Source organism: Sceloporus undulatus, chromosome 2 (assembly GCF_019175285.1).
Source record: "Sceloporus undulatus isolate JIND9_A2432 ecotype Alabama chromosome 2, SceUnd_v1.1, whole genome shotgun sequence".
Taxonomy (NCBI): domain Eukaryota; kingdom Metazoa; phylum Chordata; class Lepidosauria; order Squamata; family Phrynosomatidae; genus Sceloporus; species Sceloporus undulatus.
The window spans coordinates 276,660,462-276,679,624 of record NC_056523.1 but is presented as its reverse complement, the minus strand read 5'-3'; the positions used below and the strand labels follow the sequence as shown (position 1 = coordinate 276,679,624).

Genomic DNA, 19,163 nt, shown 5'->3' with positions numbered 1-19,163 from the left:
ACAGAAAATGGAATCCTGGGACTTTCAACCTTGACAATTTAGCAACATGGTTCCTTTAGATTCTCATGGCACTGAGGTCACATGAGCATATTGGTAAATAAAGTTTTTGCCTCCCCGTCAAGGCAATAGAGTGTAACATGTTATGGAGATTTCTGTTGCTAGGCATTATTTACAGTGCATTATCCTGACATCTGATGAGCCATATGGTAATAGGAAGCATCACAAATGAACAAAAGAAACTATAATAATATCAAAAAACCCAAAGAAACTATAATAATCTCATTTGAAATGATGTTTCATGTTATCTACATTTTAGTGTTGTCTTTGCAGCTTTTAAAGAAGCTTCATTTTTTTATTTATAGTTGAATATTCATCCTCACAGAGGATCTGTTCCAGACTGTCCCCCCACGCGAAAATGGTGACTCGCAAATATCCGAGTCCCATTGAAAATAATGGCATGCATACCCGAGACACATGTTCCACCATTTTGTCCCTCTTCGCTCGTCCCTCCCATGAAGTGCGAGGCCGTGGACTCAAGTCTGTGAAAAGGGAGGGACAACTCTATTCTTTTTTTTAAAAAAGTAATTTCCAACCCATTGTGCATTTGCTCTGTCAGGATTCATCTTCAAATTATTTATTCTCATCTAAACTATTACTGAGTCCAGGTATCAGGTCAGTCTTTATGCAGCCTCAGCTGAATCTGTGTGGCTTCATATAGATTTTAAGGCACGGGGAAGGCGGAACCTTGTCTTACTCTATAGCTCAGATACCATGGAATCAAGTTATATTTCTGTAGTACAGTCGGCCCTTCTTATACACGTATTTTTTATACACGGATTTAAGCATACACGGTTTGAAAATGTTCCAAAAAAGTATAAATTTACCTTGATTTTCCATTTTTTATTAGAGACACCATTTTGCTATGTCATTATATTCAATGGGACTTGAGCATACACGGATTTTGTTATACAAGGGAGATCTTGGAACCAAACCCCAGCGTATAACAAGGGTCCACTGTACTTCTTTCTGGAGACAATCTGCAAATAGTGGAATCACCATATCACTGTTGCTGCCAAATCACAGAGTTGGTTGAGCATGATATTATGGTCAGCTGTATGTGAATTGCTCACATACTATGCACTATCCCTCTGTGAACAGTTCCTCTGTGATCTGTTCACTGACCTTCTGTGATCTGGAAGATAAGAATAGAGAGCTTCCCTTACACTCAAGACTTTTCCATAGTTTCTTTTGACTGCAGGAGTTATAATTGGTAGGCGACTCAACAGTATGCTTAGCTGCAATGGCAGAAATAACTTGTAGGATACAGGGAAAAAACTGCACTGTATGCTTGTCTGGTAGGGCAGATCTATCTAGAACTCTTGTTAAGAGAACCAGAGTGTATTAAGGTAGTTAGGGTCCTGGAGAATTTCCAAAGCCAGGGTCTTCTTTCGACTAGAGTGGAGGTTTTGCTGTTGGTGTGCCAGCTTAATGCTGTAGCAGCTTGGCAGTGCTGCCAGGCCAAAAAGCGGTCAGGAAGGCTGAGACATTAATCACAATGCACTCCAGTGCACTCTCTTTGTTCTGCTGCTGAAAAATGAATCTAGGGTAGGCAATGGGAAATCTTTGGGGGAGGTGGGAAAAGAGAGCTCTACACCCCTTTCTTCCCAGCAGCATTTCTGTCTTGACACCATCACAGAATATGAAGCTTCCGTACGCAGTGTGTAGTGCCAGCAGTAGTTTCAGTGGCATAGTCAGTGAGGGCCCTGAAGCATTTGCTTCGATAGGACAGGTTATAATCCAGTCTTGAAGATAACCTTCCACTATGACTGACAAATAAATAAATAAATAAATAAATATCACCGAAGTTCTGTGTGAGTAATGTGGATAAGTTGTGATGTTCTGTTGACAAACTGTGAACTTAAAGTCCAAGGATTTGAGAAGTTGTGTCAGTGTCAATCCTAGCTGGCTTCTGGAGCTGAGTGAATATTTTTTCTGAGAGATACATTGGATCTTTCAGTGTATAAACTGGTTCTGAGGGGCAAACTACACGTTACATACAAGTCTGTGTAATCTAGCCCTAACAGTGCTTTTGCTGGGGAAAAATGTTGTTGACTTTTTTTCCTGCTTTAAAAAAGAACCTGCAAAATTATTTTTCCTCACGCTTTCTGCCACACCTGTTGGCTTCAAAATAGAGGAAATGTGGTCAGAATACCTTGGGGATGCATCTAGGTGTGCAGCATCTGGTTCTGCCACTGGGGAAAGAGTTAAATACCTTCTCCTGTACAGTTTCTTTACTCAGAATGATTTCCCCCAGCTGCTTTCATCAGGAAAAAAAAAGAGCAGGTGTTGTGGTATTAGTACACCCTGAGGATCCACTTTTTAGAAGTTGGGGTCAAACACTATCTCAACTTAAAAGTCAGTAGCATTGTCAGTTCTGGGAGTGATATCATGGATGCAGTGAACTGTGAACAATTTAGATGATTCTAAAAATGAAAAGATTAATATACAGATTGGTAATTTCTGACATTTGTCTGTCCATATTAAATAGAAGCAATGATGATCTAAGCTGCATACAAATAACATTTGTTTTTATGAATTAATGTGTTGAGCATCACTAATGACCCTATACTTGAATATATTCTTGTTGATGCCATGGAGATGGAACCTTGAATATGCTTTCAGAAATTAATATGTTTCATGGTTAACTATAGAAGCGTCTCTGTGAAGCTTCTCACATAGTAAAGTTGGGGCAAAGAAACCATTGATCTATATGCCTTCAGCCCAAGGTTACAAGTGAAGCTAAATTATACAAAACCAAGCAGATACTTTGTGCTTTCAAATTTAGAGGAAACTTGTAATAGATAAATGAAAAGGAGACTGTTTCCTTCCATGTTAAGATGTACCGTAGTCTGCCAGCTGTCTTCCATATAAATGTAGGAGCAGTAATGAACAAGAGACTCAAACCTTTAATGTGTGAAGAAGACAGTGTTACATCTCCTTGCTCAGGATTGGAGCAAGGAGATGGAAACTCCTCGTACTTTATAAAGCACAGAATATACATAGCAATGTTTGAGAATGGGCACTTCTGGAATATCGAATACACCTTTCCCCATGAACCTCCCTCAAATGTGTTCTAGTGGTCTGAAGGCTTTCTGGAGCAGATTTGGGAGGTGCTACGGAAGAGGAGGAAAGCAAGGGAAATCATTCACTTCCCCTTATCCTACAGGGTGTATTGTGGCCTACGGAAATGCATATCTTTTTAAAATATAAAAGTTGGTTTTATATATACATTTTGTTCAAATAATTTTGAAAGGCAGCATACATTTTTCATTACTCTCTCAAAAAACATAGTAGAATATGCATTGTATATAAATTTTATCTATTACAATACATTGAATATTATCTTCATATATATGCACATTATTTTACTTGTATAAACTGTGATTGAACATGTATTTTTTTAAAAAAATACACTTGCTTAAATCAGCTGATCTAGCAAAAAATGGTATCAATGAATAATTAACATAGATGGAAGCCTAATTATCTATAATTTGTTTTTTTTAATGTAATATCCGTCCTATATGAGAACACATGCACCTAACCTTCTCTAGAGGGTTGTGAACAGTTATTTATGGTGTTAGTAAGCAAGGACATTTAGTGCCTTAGGTTAGTGAGATCCTGGTAAGTGGGTGGCTGTGATGAATTATTTAGTAGTCCCTTTATGTTTTCCCCCCCATGGAGGTAGAAAAGAATGGTTTTTCTGAAGTCTCATGAATAAGTCTATCGCAATGCAAGAACTAAAGGAAAAGAAATTAATAACTGCAGCTGATGCTTTCTGCCACTAGTTTGATGTAGTGATGTAGGAAGATTCCTTGACTGCCAATTGATTCTCCACTAAATTTATCAGTTTGACTAAATTGTGCTATAATATTTTTCCATTATATTACTTGTATATAAAAACAGGCAGATGAAAATTAACTGTTCATACATTTATTAGAGAACTTCATCTTGTTCTTTATATTGCTGGGATTTCTGGACCTTAAAGGTGAAATGTACATCAGACACAAAAATATTGTAAAGCTATTCTGTGTGTAAGAGTCATTTGCAACATATACAGTGTTGCAAAGTACACATGCTGTTTGGTAAAGAAATGTAGTAATCTGACAATTACTAGTCCACGTGGGAATGAAATTTCTGAGCTACAGCTCGTGAGGAGTGAGCATTCTAAGCACCAGTGCTCCGAATTGCTACTTAGATTCCCTCAGATTTCACTTTGAACTTTGTTTCTGAAATTTTCAGGGACAGGGAGTAAGTAAGTACAGGTGAAGCAGAACTGTGAAACAGAAATTTCTTATCCATTGTGCAAATGCACTAGTACGCAAACAAGACAGTGTAGAAATGCCTAGTCCAGGGGTAGGCAACCTTTTTGAGCCGGGGGCCGGGTTTCTGTCCCTCAGACAACTGGGGGGCCGAAGCCGGGGGGGCGGAGAGCTTCCACTCTCTGGGGGCGGGGCCACGTGCTGGGGGTGGACCTTCCACCCTCCGGGGGTGGTGTCACACACCGGGGGTGGAGCTTCCACCCTCCAGGGGCGGGGCCAGCGCTGGAGGCCTTGCCCTCTTTCCGGGCCCCTGACGGGGCCTCAGGCCCTGTCAGAGGCTGGCAAAAAAGCCGACGGGTGCTATAGGCCTCCCCGCTTTGCCCTGCCCTGCGGCCCCCCCATCTCACTGCATTCTCTTTTCTTCCTCCCCTTTTCCTTATTCCATCTCCTTTCTTCATTCTCCCACTTCCTTCCCTCCCTCCCATTCTTTTTCTTCCTTCTATCTCTCTAGTCCGACTCTCTTCCTCCCTTTTCTTTATTCCTGCCGTTTCTATTCCCTTTCACCTTCTACTACCCTTCCATGCCTTCTTCCTCCATTTCCTTTATTCCCCCTCACTCTCTCCCTTTTACTTTCTTTCCTTCCAGTCATCTCTTTCTTCTTCCGTCCCTTCTCTGTTTCCCCTTTTCTCTTCCTTCATCCCTCCCTCTTCCTTATTTTTCCTCTCCCTGTCTCATCCCCTTCCGTCCCTTCCTCCCCCTGTCTGCCTAGCTCCCTTCCCTTCTCCCCATCTTTCTGCTCTCTCCACACCTCTTTCCTTCCTTCCTTCCCTTCCTGCTGGAGGCAGAAGTCCATCCTTCTTCCTCCCATCTCTCCTTCTCTTTCTCCTCCCTCCACACCTCTTTCAATCCCTCGCTCCTTCATTTCCCTCCTTCCTTTCTCCTTCCTGTCCTGCTCTCTTCTCTTCATCTCTACCATCACACCGCTCTTTCTTTCTTTTTCTTTCCATCCCTTCCACTCTCGCTCTCCTTCCTTCATCTCTTTCCATCTTTCCACCTATCTCTCTCTTGCCTTTCCTTCCTTCCCTCGCCCTTTCTCATTCCATTCCTCTCCTCTCCCCTTTCCCCATCTCTCTCCCCCCCTCCACCTCTCTTCCTTCCTTCTTTCTTCACATCCGTCTCTCTCTTCCTTTTCCTCCCAACCCTTCCTTCTCATTCTCCCTTCCTCCTTCTTCCCCCCCATCTCTCCTCCACACCTTCCTTTCCTCTCTCTTTCGTTTCCTCCCCCTTCTCCTCTCACTCTCCACTCTCCCCCTGCCTTCCTTCCCTGTCTCTCCTCCACACCCCCTTTTCTTTTTTCCTTCCTTCCATTCCTTCCTTCCTTCCTTCCTTCCTTCCCTTCCTCCTTCCCTCTCTTCCTTTCTTCCTCCCTTCTCATTCTCCCTCTCTCCCAATCTCTCCTCCACACCTCTTTCTTTCCTTCCCCTTTCCACTCTCCTTCCTCCTCTATCCTTCTTCTTTTCCCTATCTTTCTGCACTCCCCTTCTTTTCTCTCTCCCTTCAACTCTCTCTCTTCCTTCTCCTTCCTTCCTTCATTCATCTGCTGGAGGCAGAGTCCAGGAGAGAGGAGGCTGGCAGCCCCCCAAAGGCCCCGCCCGCTTGTGCGAGAGACCTTTGGCCTCTCGCCACGAGCGAGCAGGGCCTTCAGCCTCTCGCGTGAGAGGGAGGAGGACGGCAGCCCCCCAAAGGCCGCTGGCTCACGTGAAGAGACCTTGGCCTCTTGCGTGAGCGGCCGCTTGCGCGAGAGGGAAACGGGCGGTGGTCCCCCAAAGGCCCAGCGCGAAGGGCCTGGTGCTGCCGCAGATTGCCGCTGGCGCGGGCCTTTGGCAATTGGCAGCAGCACTGGGCTTGGGCGGTCCCCCGGCTCGGCGGGCCGAATGTGGCCCGTGGGCCGGGGTTGCCAACCCGGGCCTAGCCACTGATCAGTTTCTTGTCCCATTTTCAGTCCCCCCTTAGCCTATGTTTGGGCATGAATGGATTTGCAATTATGGTTAACCTAATCTAAAACAGACAGAGTGTTGTGCATGCAAAAAGAAGTGTGTTTCCCAACACCAGCAACCTGTGTCTGAGATACATGCTCACATAAGTGGAACATTTGTTTCAAGCTGCTCTCAACCCTCTTTGTTTGCAAAGGATGTAATCAACACAAATGCGTGAATTTGTTAGGACAATTTTGTCCTAGCCATTTTTTAATAATAATAAATATAAATAAAATTTTTATTTATATCCCATCCCGCCCTTCTTGTAATCAGGGCGGCTTACAACAAGGTTAAAATAAATCCATACAACAAGAGGACAAAAAGAATTAAAATACACAATACAGCAAATCATACAAAAAATAACAAGCAAAAAGCCCCCATAGCCCAACCTCTTGCCACGGAAGAGGAGGGAGGCCCACAGGATTTTATTCGGGGAATGCCTGTTGAACAGGAAGGTTTTCAAGTCCTTCCTGAATGGGCCAGGGTGGTGGACGAGCGGAGCTCAGTGGGCAGCGTATTCCAAAGGGCTGGGGCAGCCGTGGAGAATGTCCTCCCGTGTGGTGGAGGCTAACCTAGCCCCAGGCACCTTCAGTAATTGCTGCCCAGACGTTCTGAGGGTGCGAGGCGGAGTGTACGGGGAAGGCGGTCCTTTAGGTATCCTGGGCCCAAGCCATTTAGGGCTTTATAGGTGATTACCAACGCCTTATATTGAGCTCGGAAGCGGATGGGCAGCCAATGGAGGTCTTTCAAAACCGGTGTTATATGGCTGGTCCTGGGAGCCACAGTGACCAGCCGGGCTGCCATGTTCTGCACCATTTGCAGCTTCCGAGTTTGGTATAAGGGTTGCCCCATGTAGATACGTTGCAGAAATCCAGTCTCGAAGTTACCAGAGCATGTACAAAACATTTCTAGGTCCATCTGGGCCAGGTATGGGCGCAGCTGGCGAATAAGCCGAAGCTGATAACAGGTGCTCTGACCGTCGCATTCACCTGGGCAGTCAGGTGAAGCGACGAGTCAAGAAGCCACCCCCAGACTGCGCACGGAGTCCTTCACAGGGAGCATGACTCCGTTCAGGACAGGTGGAACCACCACCATTCCTGGACCAGGAGAACCTATCACTAGTACCTCCGTTTCTCTGGATTCAATTTGAGTCGGTTTTCCCTCATCCAGCCCCATTACTGACTCTAGACAGGCCACGAGAAGGAGACGCCATCCCCAGTCACTGCACCAGTCAGAGACATAGAGAAAATAATTGGGTGTCAACAGCGTCTGTAACACACACACACACACACACACACAACACACACACACACACAATGTATGTGGAAGGTGTCTGAAACTCAGCATTCGACTTCACCCGGGATATGTCTGCAAGTTGACAGTGTCAGAAATGCCCATCTGTGTAAATTCTGTAACAAAACAAATTAAACTTAGAAATTAGACCTAACAAAATTAAAATTAAAACTAATGTCCAGACTGCTTTGATTAGGGTTGAGGAACAATAGGTCTGGTTCCCTCCTAGATCCATATGATATACACAGTTTAGTTCATTCTTACACCTGCCTGAAAACACATCTGGGGTAAATGAAATGGGATCTCCAAGGAGTTTGAGCAAGATACACCTCCAGATCAATAAGTGCAGAGCTCCCTTTAACAGGGTAGGCTTAGAGAATAGCACACCCCTCCAAAAAAAAAACAAACAAACAAACAAAAACCAACAACCCCAACAACAACAGTCACACTGGATGTTACTTGAGCCATTCAGACATAATTCTAGCAATTTTCTGTTAATGCTTTTTCTGGCACTGCAGCCTCCACATAATGCAAAAAATTTAGTTTAAGTCAAGTACCTCTGGACACACCACCTGAGGCAATTTTGTCTTAGATAATGCCTGAAAGAATTGTACTTTCACATCAGGAAAAATAATGTATCATGTGTACTATCAAAATCAGCAGGAGCATGTTAGTATGATAGCTTTCTTTAAAATACTTTATCAGTCTCCCTCACTTCGGAAATTATGTGGCTTATGTGGCCCATAGACTTCCTTTCTTTTTACTGCCTGTCCAGGAAAGAATGTTGGTTTTATTCTTGACAAATACACATATTCTCTAAATTATTAAAATATGATCAGCTCTTTTTTCCAAAAAAAACCAAAGGCCTGTTACAGACTGCCAAAATAAAGCTGCTTCGGGTCTCTTTGGCGTATGCTATTTAATGATGCATGGGTCCTAAGAGTCCGGAGGTCGCATCAAAGCCACACTCCATTCCTAAGCACTGGAGTGCAGCTTTGGTGCAGCTTCTGGATTCTTAGGATGCAAGCATCATTTAAACAGCATACTGTACTCCCAAGAGACCCGAAGCAGCTTTATTTGGCAGTCTGTAACAGGCCAAAGTTTGCTTTAAAAAGTATGAACAGGCAAAATAATCTACTGTAAAGGGAACAAGCATCTGACTTCTAGAAACCAAATACTGAAACATAAAGTTAAGGTTTACCTAGATCGATATTTATTCAGACAAACTCTGAATTCTACAAATAAAATATTATTATATTTAATTTGATGGAAGTGTTAAGTTATTCATATATGAAGCTTTAATTGATTGGTCGACACTCGGATTTTAAACTTAAATCCATTTAAGTCATTGTGCACTTGCCTAAAATTAACAGTTGTATGCTTACTGTACTGACTAAAGAAGCTTTGTGTTTGACTGAATGCATATAAAGCATTATTGTAATGCCCATATTCACTGTTGCTTTTATTATTTTTGCAGACAAATGTTCAAACTACTTTGACTTCCTTATTTTGAGTTGCAGTTTGAGGAATTTTAAAATGTTCAAACAGACAACAAATAATATTAGAACAGAAGAAATTGCAGGCTAATGGCTGGTCTTTTATTTTATGTTTCCATACAGGAGGTGTTAGCTAATTAGGGTTTTTAACCAAATAAATGTCTTGTTTTCAGTGACTTAAAACAATTTTATATATATAATATATATATATATATAATGTGTTTTTTCTGTGAAAAAAGATACATAGTCTAAATGCAGAACAAAACTTAAATGTAACTAAAATGGAACAACCGTAAGACTCATACATATAGCTGCAACAACGTATAGTCTACCAGATTCAAAATTCAAAGGAAATGCAACCCCACATGCCCATTGGTAAGGTAGTTGGAAAATAAATCCCATTGTTCCTGCTTAATTAATGTGTAATAGAATATACTGGCCAGTTATATGGACCAATATTTAGCTGTGCAATGATGTAGCATTAATGAGGAAGTGAAGACGAAGATAAAAATAACATTAGTAACATCAAATTTGGATTATAGTGGAAGCAGATTTCTAATAAAGTAAAAAAATAGGATGGGTGTAGAAATAAGAGGACATATAGGTTTTGCCTCTTAAAATGGTAGAGTGGTTGTTTTTTTATATGGGAGATAACTATTTGGTCTGTAGATGGCAGTAACCTGCCATATAATGGCTTATAGACCCTTCATTTTTTTTACTGATGGTTAATGTTTTTGATATGGCATACAAATGAAATTCAACTTGCGGGTCATTGTATTGTGACTGCATGTAAATCTACAGGCAATGTGTTGGACTTGGACATGGAAAGCTTGCATTCAGATTCACATCCAGTGGTAGACCTACTGATTGCAAGTTGCAGTCTGATCCATCAACCTCAATACCCTATCTCTTAAAATAACAGTAATACTGACATTTTCACCAGAGTATTATAAAATAAATTATAAAGTTCATTCTTAAAGAGTAAAGATGACACATCAGTACAATGGAGCCCACCACATCACTACTACTTTTAAAATTTATGAAGATCTGAATTCCCTGGCAGCTGACTATATTTTAAACTTGAACTAGATCAGAACCTTCTCTCGTTTTTATATGTGTTGCTGAAATGAAATGGTTATTCTTATCATACCCAGAATTCCACAGTTATCCTTTTGGTGGTTTATTATTACTTCTACCATGGACTTCAACCTTAGAAAGGTGTTTGGGCCAAATGTAGTATCTTGTTTTATTTTAGCATTGCACGTCTGTATAACACCCTCTTGAGGAGCCCACACTACCAGCTAGAAACATTTTTATAAAAGTAGACATGAAATCAGTTTGGGTAAGCCATTCTGTTCCGAATAGGCAGGGATCAGACAAAGAGCATATAGACCCAAAGTTGTGAGATGCCTGCTGCCCTTGCAACTTCCCCACTGCTTTCCTTCTATTCGTTTAGCAGAATATTGGTTGCTAATATGCTCCTCTGTTTGAAACCTCACAATTTCACCTGTTAAGTCACCTTTCTTCTGAAAACCGCCAGTATGCTGAAAATGATACCCATTGCCCTTTGGTGTGTACTGGATGCTTTTATGTGTGAAAAGGAAAACTGTCACTTAACAGCATCCAGAAATCCAGTGTGTAGGGATATAAATTATAAAATAGAATTTCAGGAAATGAGAAATGAGTTCTTGGATGTTCAAGTGCAGGGTAGGCAACCTTTTGAGCCGGGGCCGGGTTGCTGTCCCTCAGACAACTGGGGGGCCGAAGCCAAAAAATAAATAATTAAATAATTTAAAAAAATTAAAATATAAATAAACCAGGACAATGTAGGACAAAATTTTCTAATGGAAGACACTTTTTAAAAAAAAATGGAGGACACGCGAAAAAATTTGCTAATTTTTAAAAAAATGTTAAATATATGCATGTTTCTGAGGCTTCTATAGACAATTGCCCCCCAAGGCCCCGGCGGCAATCGGCGGCAGGACTGGGCTGGGGCCGGTCCCAAGGCCTCGCCGGGCCGCATCCGGCCCGCGGGCCGCAGGTTGCCTAACCCCTGTTCAGTGGATAATTGTTGCCTGTCAGGATGATGTGGGGGATGAAATATAAAAGAAATTATTTTTCGATGATCACGATGATGATGATGATGAAATATTGCTTCTGGGGCTGGAAAAGCAAATCTTACTTTGACAAAGGAAGAACAGTTCCAAACTCTCAATTGATCTTCAACCAGGGAAATCTTATCTTTACATATATGCTCTTCCCTGGAGGGGGTGAAACCATGTGTTATGAGTCAGCCATCCCTTGTTTCACATTGGTGTGCAGGGAATCCCCAACTACCCCAGCCATAGTAGTAAGGTCTATATACACATTTCCCTGTTGGTATTCCTTTCAAAATTTCTAGGTCAACATCTGATAAACGTAATTATTTATTTCCTGACTACCAGACTGCAATGAATTATTATGTTCATGGCATATTAAAACAATAATCTGCATCAAAATATAGCTAATTGTTACTTAAAATGTAATAAAGGGCATCCAACTTTTAGCAAGCCTGTTACATTACTGTTTTTTGTTACATTACTAATAGATATGCATTTGTATTCATTAATATAAATAGCCCCCCCTTTTTTGGAAACATAGTCCCATAGAATCAACAATTGCTTGTGCTTACATGTCCTCTCTTTGATCATATTCAAGGAAATACAGTAGTATTCTCATAGCTTTATACTGGATTGTACACAGTTCCTATTGGGTAGACAACCACTCATGCAATTGGACTTTGCTACCCAATCTTTCCTCACTGCAGTGTGCTTTACATCACAAACAGCTAACAAAACATCCCACATCAGGAAAGACCCAGGGTATGGAATGGAGGCTGTAGAAGAATTGCCCACAGTTTTGTACAGTCAACAAACATAAGAGGGAAACTGTTAAAATAAGTGGCATTTGCCTAATTTTTGTTGATTCTTCCCTCCTTCTATAGCAGCAGTTACATCTTAACCAGGGATGGGAATCATCTGGCCTTCCAGATGTTGTTGGACTACAAGCCCTAGCAGTCCTATCCTGGATAGCCAATGGTAATGAATGCTAGAGGTTGCAGGTCAACATCTGTAGGCCTACATGATTCCCCTCCCCTCCAAACCCTCTCCACCAGGTTTGGGAGACATGCAGGAGGCTGAAGTAGGCAATAGGACCAAAAAAATTGCCTGAATAGACAGAGGTTTCATAGCCTTGGGAACAACCCCTTGGTCTCCAACATCTTGAGTCATAAGTCATATTGTCTTTAATGTCAGCATGCAATTGCATTTTAAAACATTTGACAGTTTTTGTTCAACAAGTATCTATTTTTCAAAACATATTTTGACATAAAAGTATGGTGGCGCAGTAGTTAAATGCCTGTACTGCAATCACTCACTCAAAACCATAAGGTTGCGAGTTCAATACCAGCAAAATGGCTCAAGCTTGACTCAGGCTTGCATCCTTCTGAAGAGGTCGCTAAAATGAATATCCAGATTGTTGGGGGCAATTAGCTTATAGTTGTAAACTGCTTATACACTGTTAGATCAGTATGAAGCAGTATATAAATGAAGCTTTTTTTTTTAGGATGAGTATATGTAAGCCCAATCTGAAAATCTTCAGTATCAACTGTGGAATTTCCTTCCCAATGAAGCTAGGTTGGGCTCTTGTCTGTTGCCCTTGTGTTGGCAGACAAACTCCTTTTTTATTCTGCCAGTCTTTTGATAAATGATCCAGAAGAGGCTTTCAAAGGGAGTACAGTACTTTACTCCTTATCCTATGTGTTTTTAAATGCTTTTAAAATAATTTTGGGTCATAGTACTGAGAGAAAGGTGGGATAGAAATAAAATAAATAATAATGCATTTAAGCTGTTCATTTTGATCTTTATATCATTGTAGGCTATTATGCTTCTTATATCTATACAGCTCATGTTCCTTCTGGGTTTTAAATTGTTTTTACTCTCTATTAAATTCCAAGTTGTCTATTATTTTAAGACCTTGGGTGATTTCAGGCTTAGCCACCCCCTATATTTATTCTATATCCTTAATAGTTTTCATAATATTTATTTTTCATTCTGTTGTTTAACATAACATTGACTGTACCAAGATTCTACAAAGACTTTGACAGCTTTTGCTCAGTCTTACATATGTTTAGTTATAAATTATGAATACCATCCTCTTTTGAGTTTATATATCTAGAATGATAAAGTGATTGGATTGAGAGGTACCTTACACATGTGGAAGATGGCTTGTTCCTTCTTGTCCTTCACACCATTACACCAACAGTCTTTTTCTACTTGTTTTGAGATCTTGTACACCTTTCCCTCATATTTCCACTTGTGAATTGCTATTATATCACTTTATGTTTTCTTATGCAACCATTGAAAAAACAACATCAGTATCAAAGACATTTTGAATCAGACTGTTTTCCAACTTCTTTTTCTGAACTTTATGTTTCCCCATTATTCCTGAACCAGGCAACTATTATACCATCACACTAGATGTGTTGAGACCAATCTCTCAATTAAATGTTGATGTTAAAGTACACTGCAGTGTTGCTTGTTAGTTAGGAAGTTAAAATCTTGTAATCTCAATCTTACATCGTGCTTGGATCTTTTCAACATCTTCTATAGCAAAACTACTGCAATTACTTTCTCTGAAGATTCTTCCCTCTATAAAACTGACCCATTCACAGACTTACTGCTTCTGATGTAGGTTTCCATTCTTTGATGTTCCTAGCAGTGTGTGTGTTTGTATGTGGGAGGGACATCACTAGCTTATAGTTGGTTTTACCCATCCTTTTGTTTGTGTCTTTACTCATTTTACTGATTTGAACTTTCAGTATAGGTGCAGACTCATTTTCTCTCCCGCAGCTGCTCATGTTAAGCAGCCATTGTTCCCAAGCTCACAATGTATAGCATCACACTGAAATTCCAACATGACTACTTGTACAGAAAATTAGAAGATATGGAAAACAGAAGTACTGGCTCACACACATATTATTTACAAGCAAGAAGAAACTGTATCACTTACTACAGTTTTAACTAGATTTGGCTTTTAGCATAGTAATTATCATACTCAAGCTGGTGACCTTCAGTGAAAAAAACAAAACAAAACAAAAAAAAACAACAAAAAAACAAAAACAAAAAACAACAACCCTGTTTGAATCCTAGCAGGAAATCAGCCAACTTTCCCAGTAAGTCTCATTGGATTGGATGGACCTTTTTCATGAGGTTTTAGAAATAGGGCTTTCTGTTTTTATCACACAGATCAAAAGCATTTAAGTTTATATTAAGATTAATAGAATCATTTGCCATGATTTATATTAAATTGACCTGTTCCCTGAGTTTTGATTAATTCCTCCCAATCCTTTGCTGAAAATATTTTCTCCAGAGATTGCTGTAGGGCATCTGTTAATAATTTTATATGTTCATAAGGTTTTGTAGCCTTTAGTTTAGCCATAAACTCCAAATGAAGTAGAGAGGCAATTCAGTCATTAGGAATCCAAGAGGTGCTTATGTCTTTTTTAGTATATTTCAAGCCTGTATACGTTTCCACAGAGAAAATATTCAGTACAAAAATGTGTGGCATGAAAACAGACAAAGGAATGGTTTTTAATATAATTAGTACTTAATGTTACATTATTCTGTGATTACTCCCTTATATGATGTGCTTCTAATGGCTGGTAAAATTTCAAAATACATCTTATAGAAATCAAAGATATTATATCTTTGTATATTGTTTACTACACCATTCCATAATAACTAGCCATAGTGGAAGTTGATGGCTGGTGACTGAATTGCAATTGTAGCAGTGGCTGTCATTAATTTCATTGATTTTTCTACTAATCTTAATGTACTTTTTATGTGATAGGTAGGGGAAGATGGAATCACAACTGGTTACATCAATAAGAACTTGGAAATAGTGGCAGTTATCTCATTTGTACCATAGGGTCACAGAAGTTGACTAGCTTCAACAGTGCATATAAGCACAGTTCCACAACGTGTTGTGCAGATGCGTTAACACTGCCTAGAAGTTAACTTTATATTAGGAGGGTTATCTGTTTGTACTTTTGCTCAGAAGAAGAAATGTATGCCTTTTCAAAATATTGTTGTATAAAGTTTGCTTTTTTCAAATGTTTTCCAGGAAATCTTGGAAAGTTCCTTGAGCCAAGAGTTCACGGTTGAAAATGTGCTTGCCATCCTTCCAGCCTTTCCCAAGGGTGCACCTCAGCAACGTGCCAAAAGGGCAGTAGAAGCCCTGGTAAAGGCTCAAAATTATTCCCGACAAATGGCAATGCAACAGGTGACGTAATGGGGGAGTTTATTGGAGCTTAATATTCTTTCTTTATTTTTAAGAATAAGATATGTTTTGGCCTAGTTTGCCATTGTTTGTCAGGAGCACCTGTTTACCCCATGCATCTCAGGAAGTAGACCAAGTTTATGAAAGTTTCTGCTACAAATTCTTTCACACAGGGGCTGTACACCTTGGCCAAAAGGTCTGTTCCCCCCCCCCCCCAATCATGGTGTTGTCCTGTTTAGACGATACAGGCCAGCAGCCCTGGGCTGGCCATAGGTAGACCCAACACCATTTTGATGGATCCGGCCCAACTCTGGCCTGATAGGCCCTTAGCCCGATTTATTTAAGAATGGCTGTTTGTAGTGGAATTTTCCAGAAACTGCTGCAACAGCTGGGAGCCCCTTAGTTGCTGCTGCCACTGCTGTTTTCTGTGCAGGCCACAGTCAGGGCCTGTGATGTTGGAAGAAGGCGCCTGGTCACATGCATGAGGCTAGGCGCCCCATTTGCCCTTTTTCAGGCTGCAGCAGTGATCTTCACAGAGAACAATGGCAATGGGTAAGGTGATAGTTATTCCATGGTGTGGCTGTGTGCATGTGGCTGAACATCTTATGTGTCATCATGCTGAACCAAGTAAGTGCCAGAGACAGGATAAAACAAAATACAGCTTAAAATGAGTAATAACAGTAAAGAACAATTAAAACAGATAAGTTATATTAAAACCAAGCACTGTACTGAAATAGTTTGTAAACTTTTTTAAAAAAATAAGAAAGGGGGAAAAGAAGCAACATCTTTCCACAGCAGCCAGTTAGTGGCTCAAAGCCTGTCTAAATAAAATGCTCTCTATCTGCCAGGAAAAGGAGACTATAGAATGGGCCAGCCTAACTAGCTTCCCATGGGAGGGAGTTCCACAGCCTGGGAACAGTCATCAAAAAGGCCCTCTGTTGTATTCTCACCAAATGTGCCTATGAGAATGATAGGATCAAGAGAAAGCCTTTCCCTGAAGATCTCAAAACGCAGACAGGCTCATATGTAAATAAAAGAAAATGGTGCTGAAAAAGCAGCAGTCCTGTACATTTTAATGACAGAAACATTATGCAAAATTTCTAGTCACTGCTTTGTTACCAGTAAACATTTTATTTCTATACCTGTCTTTAATAATTCATATCACTTTTTCTATTGGGGCAGATGGATAGCAAGAAACATGTTTCAACAGTAACAAAGATAGAACTTTGTATTAAAGAACCCATATACTAAAATGAAGCAATCTAACCTCTAGATTGCCTCAACATCCAGCAGCTAGGGGGAATTAATACAGGTGATAGTGAGTTGGATTTAAAGTCATAAGTGGGAAAACAAAAATAAATACTAGCATTTTACTCTATGTCTTGCCTTTGGAAACTGTTGGGAAACTACATTAGGTCCAAAATGCTGTGGCCAGACAGCTGACTGGGGCTGGTTATAGGGAACATATAAGTCCCTTGTTGAAACAGTTTTACGGGTTAGTGATTTGTTTTCAGACATGATTCAAAGTGCTGATAATAACCTGTAAAACCCCATGAGTCCCATCTAAAAGATTATGGGGCAAATCTGACAGCCTGCCAACAGTGACCAGAGAATGGGCTGGAACTGCAGTGAGAATGGGGCTGAGAATGGGCTGGAACTGCAGTGACCATATGGTCCACTTCCAAAGTAAGCCACTGCCATAGTCCCATGTCTGCTGCCACCAGGAGCCAAATTTAATTGGCTCCTTTAGGATCCGGTCCAAAGGATCATGGCGTTGGAGTGGCTTCCAGCCGCTTTGGGGGCATGAGTCATCTGAACACTACACCCCTAAAATGTCTGGAAACTGCTTTTTTTTTGGCCTGATCATTTCAGGCCTATATCTCCCAATATAAGCCAGTCTGAGTGTGATGGTGATATTCAGTTACCTATTTTCCTCAGATGGAAGCCCAATGGGTTTTGTTATCCCACCGCTGCCGCCAATTTGTTACAAGCACTGGTACTTTTTAAAATCTTTTCCTTATTAATTTGTGACACTTTCACCTATGTGTGACAGTCACTTTATTTTTCTTGTGTACACCAACTTATATGTGAAACCAATTCCCTATTTGTAAACATCACTAGTATGGTTACTTATTCAAGTCCCAGACAAGCCTGTATGTGAACAGTAATAAAACTTTATTTGAAAGATGGTTTGAACAATGTTTCACTTGTTGAGATGTTTTATGCACTTGTTACTTCAGGGTCTTACTTTCTTGATTCCACTTACAATTACAGTTTATTTCACAACACTCTCTCCGGAGAACAATACATAGTTACTTTCATCAGGACCCATGCAGTCCTTATATTAGGTTACTTTCCTAAACTTAGTTCTGTACCAGCCACCAAGGCTCACAGTATCCCACTGGATATTACACCACAGCAATGCTCTCTCTCTCTCTCTCTCTCCTGAGTCCCTCACTTCAGGACTCTAACCCTAACTGTCCCTATCTGACTCTAACCATCACTAATTGACCTAATAATCTTCTCCAGCCTTCAGTTTGATTGGCTGGCTCCAGCTCTCTCCCTGTTGGTTGTTGCTGGGCTGGCCAAACACTGCCTTCTATCCATGCCCCCAAAGTGAACAGAAGCCACTTGCAAACAATGGGGTGCGTGCTCATGGAGTGGCTTGGCGCATGTGGCATGGGTGTGTGCACCATTTGCTTCATTGCCACGCAGCTTCAGCATATGCTTGAAGCTGTGTATGGTGCACCCATGTACGGCACGGGTGCACTGTACAAGGGAGAAAGCTTTCTCTGTGGCTGCCCCCAGGCTTCCATCCTTTCTGTGGGAAGTTAGGTTGGTCACCTCTCTGCTCTCTTTCTGTTGGCAAGCAAAAGCCTATTTACGCAGCCCTTTGATTGTTAACTGCTCAATTCAGAAGGGTGTGCTGTATTTTTGTCATTATTGTTCTGTTTTAACTACCTTTTTAGCTACTTTGAATTAATTTTCTAATATGATTATTTGCTGCTTAATGTTTGAGATGACAGACTAGTCAAATAAAGTAGTTTCCACCTGCTTTGATGGTGTGGCCGGTGCGAATAGTGGGGTTTCAACCCACTTCTGGAAAATGCAGGTTCCAGATGCTTTTTCCTGTCCATCTGTTCCACCCCTTTGTTTTTTAACATTGTTGTGAACTGCCAACAACATCTGGAGGTCACTTGATGCCCACCCATTCTAAGCCATACTCTCAGTGCCTTGGTTCTGAGGATCCCCTATCCACCCAAGAAGCAGGTGGCTCCCTTCTCTTCCTCCTGCCTCTGTCTTGGCCTTTACTGAGAAGGTGAAACTGGATCATTACATGCACGGCATACACCAGCATTCATACATTTGTTCTTTACAGCTCTCATTTTTATGCAAAGGGTTGCACAAACTACAAACATCTTTGACTTTAAGAATTTGGAGCGTGCAGAACAGACTTTTAAGCAGAAGCTGTCTTGTGGAACAGTATTTTTGGATCCAACTAATTCTTTTGGGTTTTCTAGTAGACCAACCAATCTGCTGTATATTGTCTCATCCACTTCTTGGCTCATCTTGGAACAATTTGATCTTGTGCTTGGGAAAGTACGTTAGGTCACTCAAATAATCTGGCAGCTCACTCAGTACGTCTTGCTACAGATGGCCAAATGTCTTGAAGTCAAAATTGTCTAAGGCCTATTTCATAA

General features: G+C 40.9%; 2 protein-coding genes across 3 annotated transcripts in view; both read left to right on the top strand.

Annotated features, from left to right (window-relative positions):
* LOC121920651 (leucyl-cystinyl aminopeptidase-like) overlaps window positions 1–19,163 on the top strand; it is a 409,227-nt gene that overhangs the window by 228,926 nt on the left and 161,138 nt on the right. The window lies entirely within an intron of this gene.
* Window positions 1–19,163, top strand: part of LOC121920971 — an 84,821-nt gene that overhangs the window by 53,758 nt on the left and 11,900 nt on the right. For both annotated transcript variants that reach the window (XM_042448331.1, XM_042448329.1), the window contains one exon: window positions 15,307–15,465. In XM_042448331.1, coding sequence (XP_042304265.1) covers window positions 15,307–15,465 — 159 coding nt within the window. The remainder of the gene's footprint in view (window positions 1–15,306; window positions 15,466–19,163) is intronic.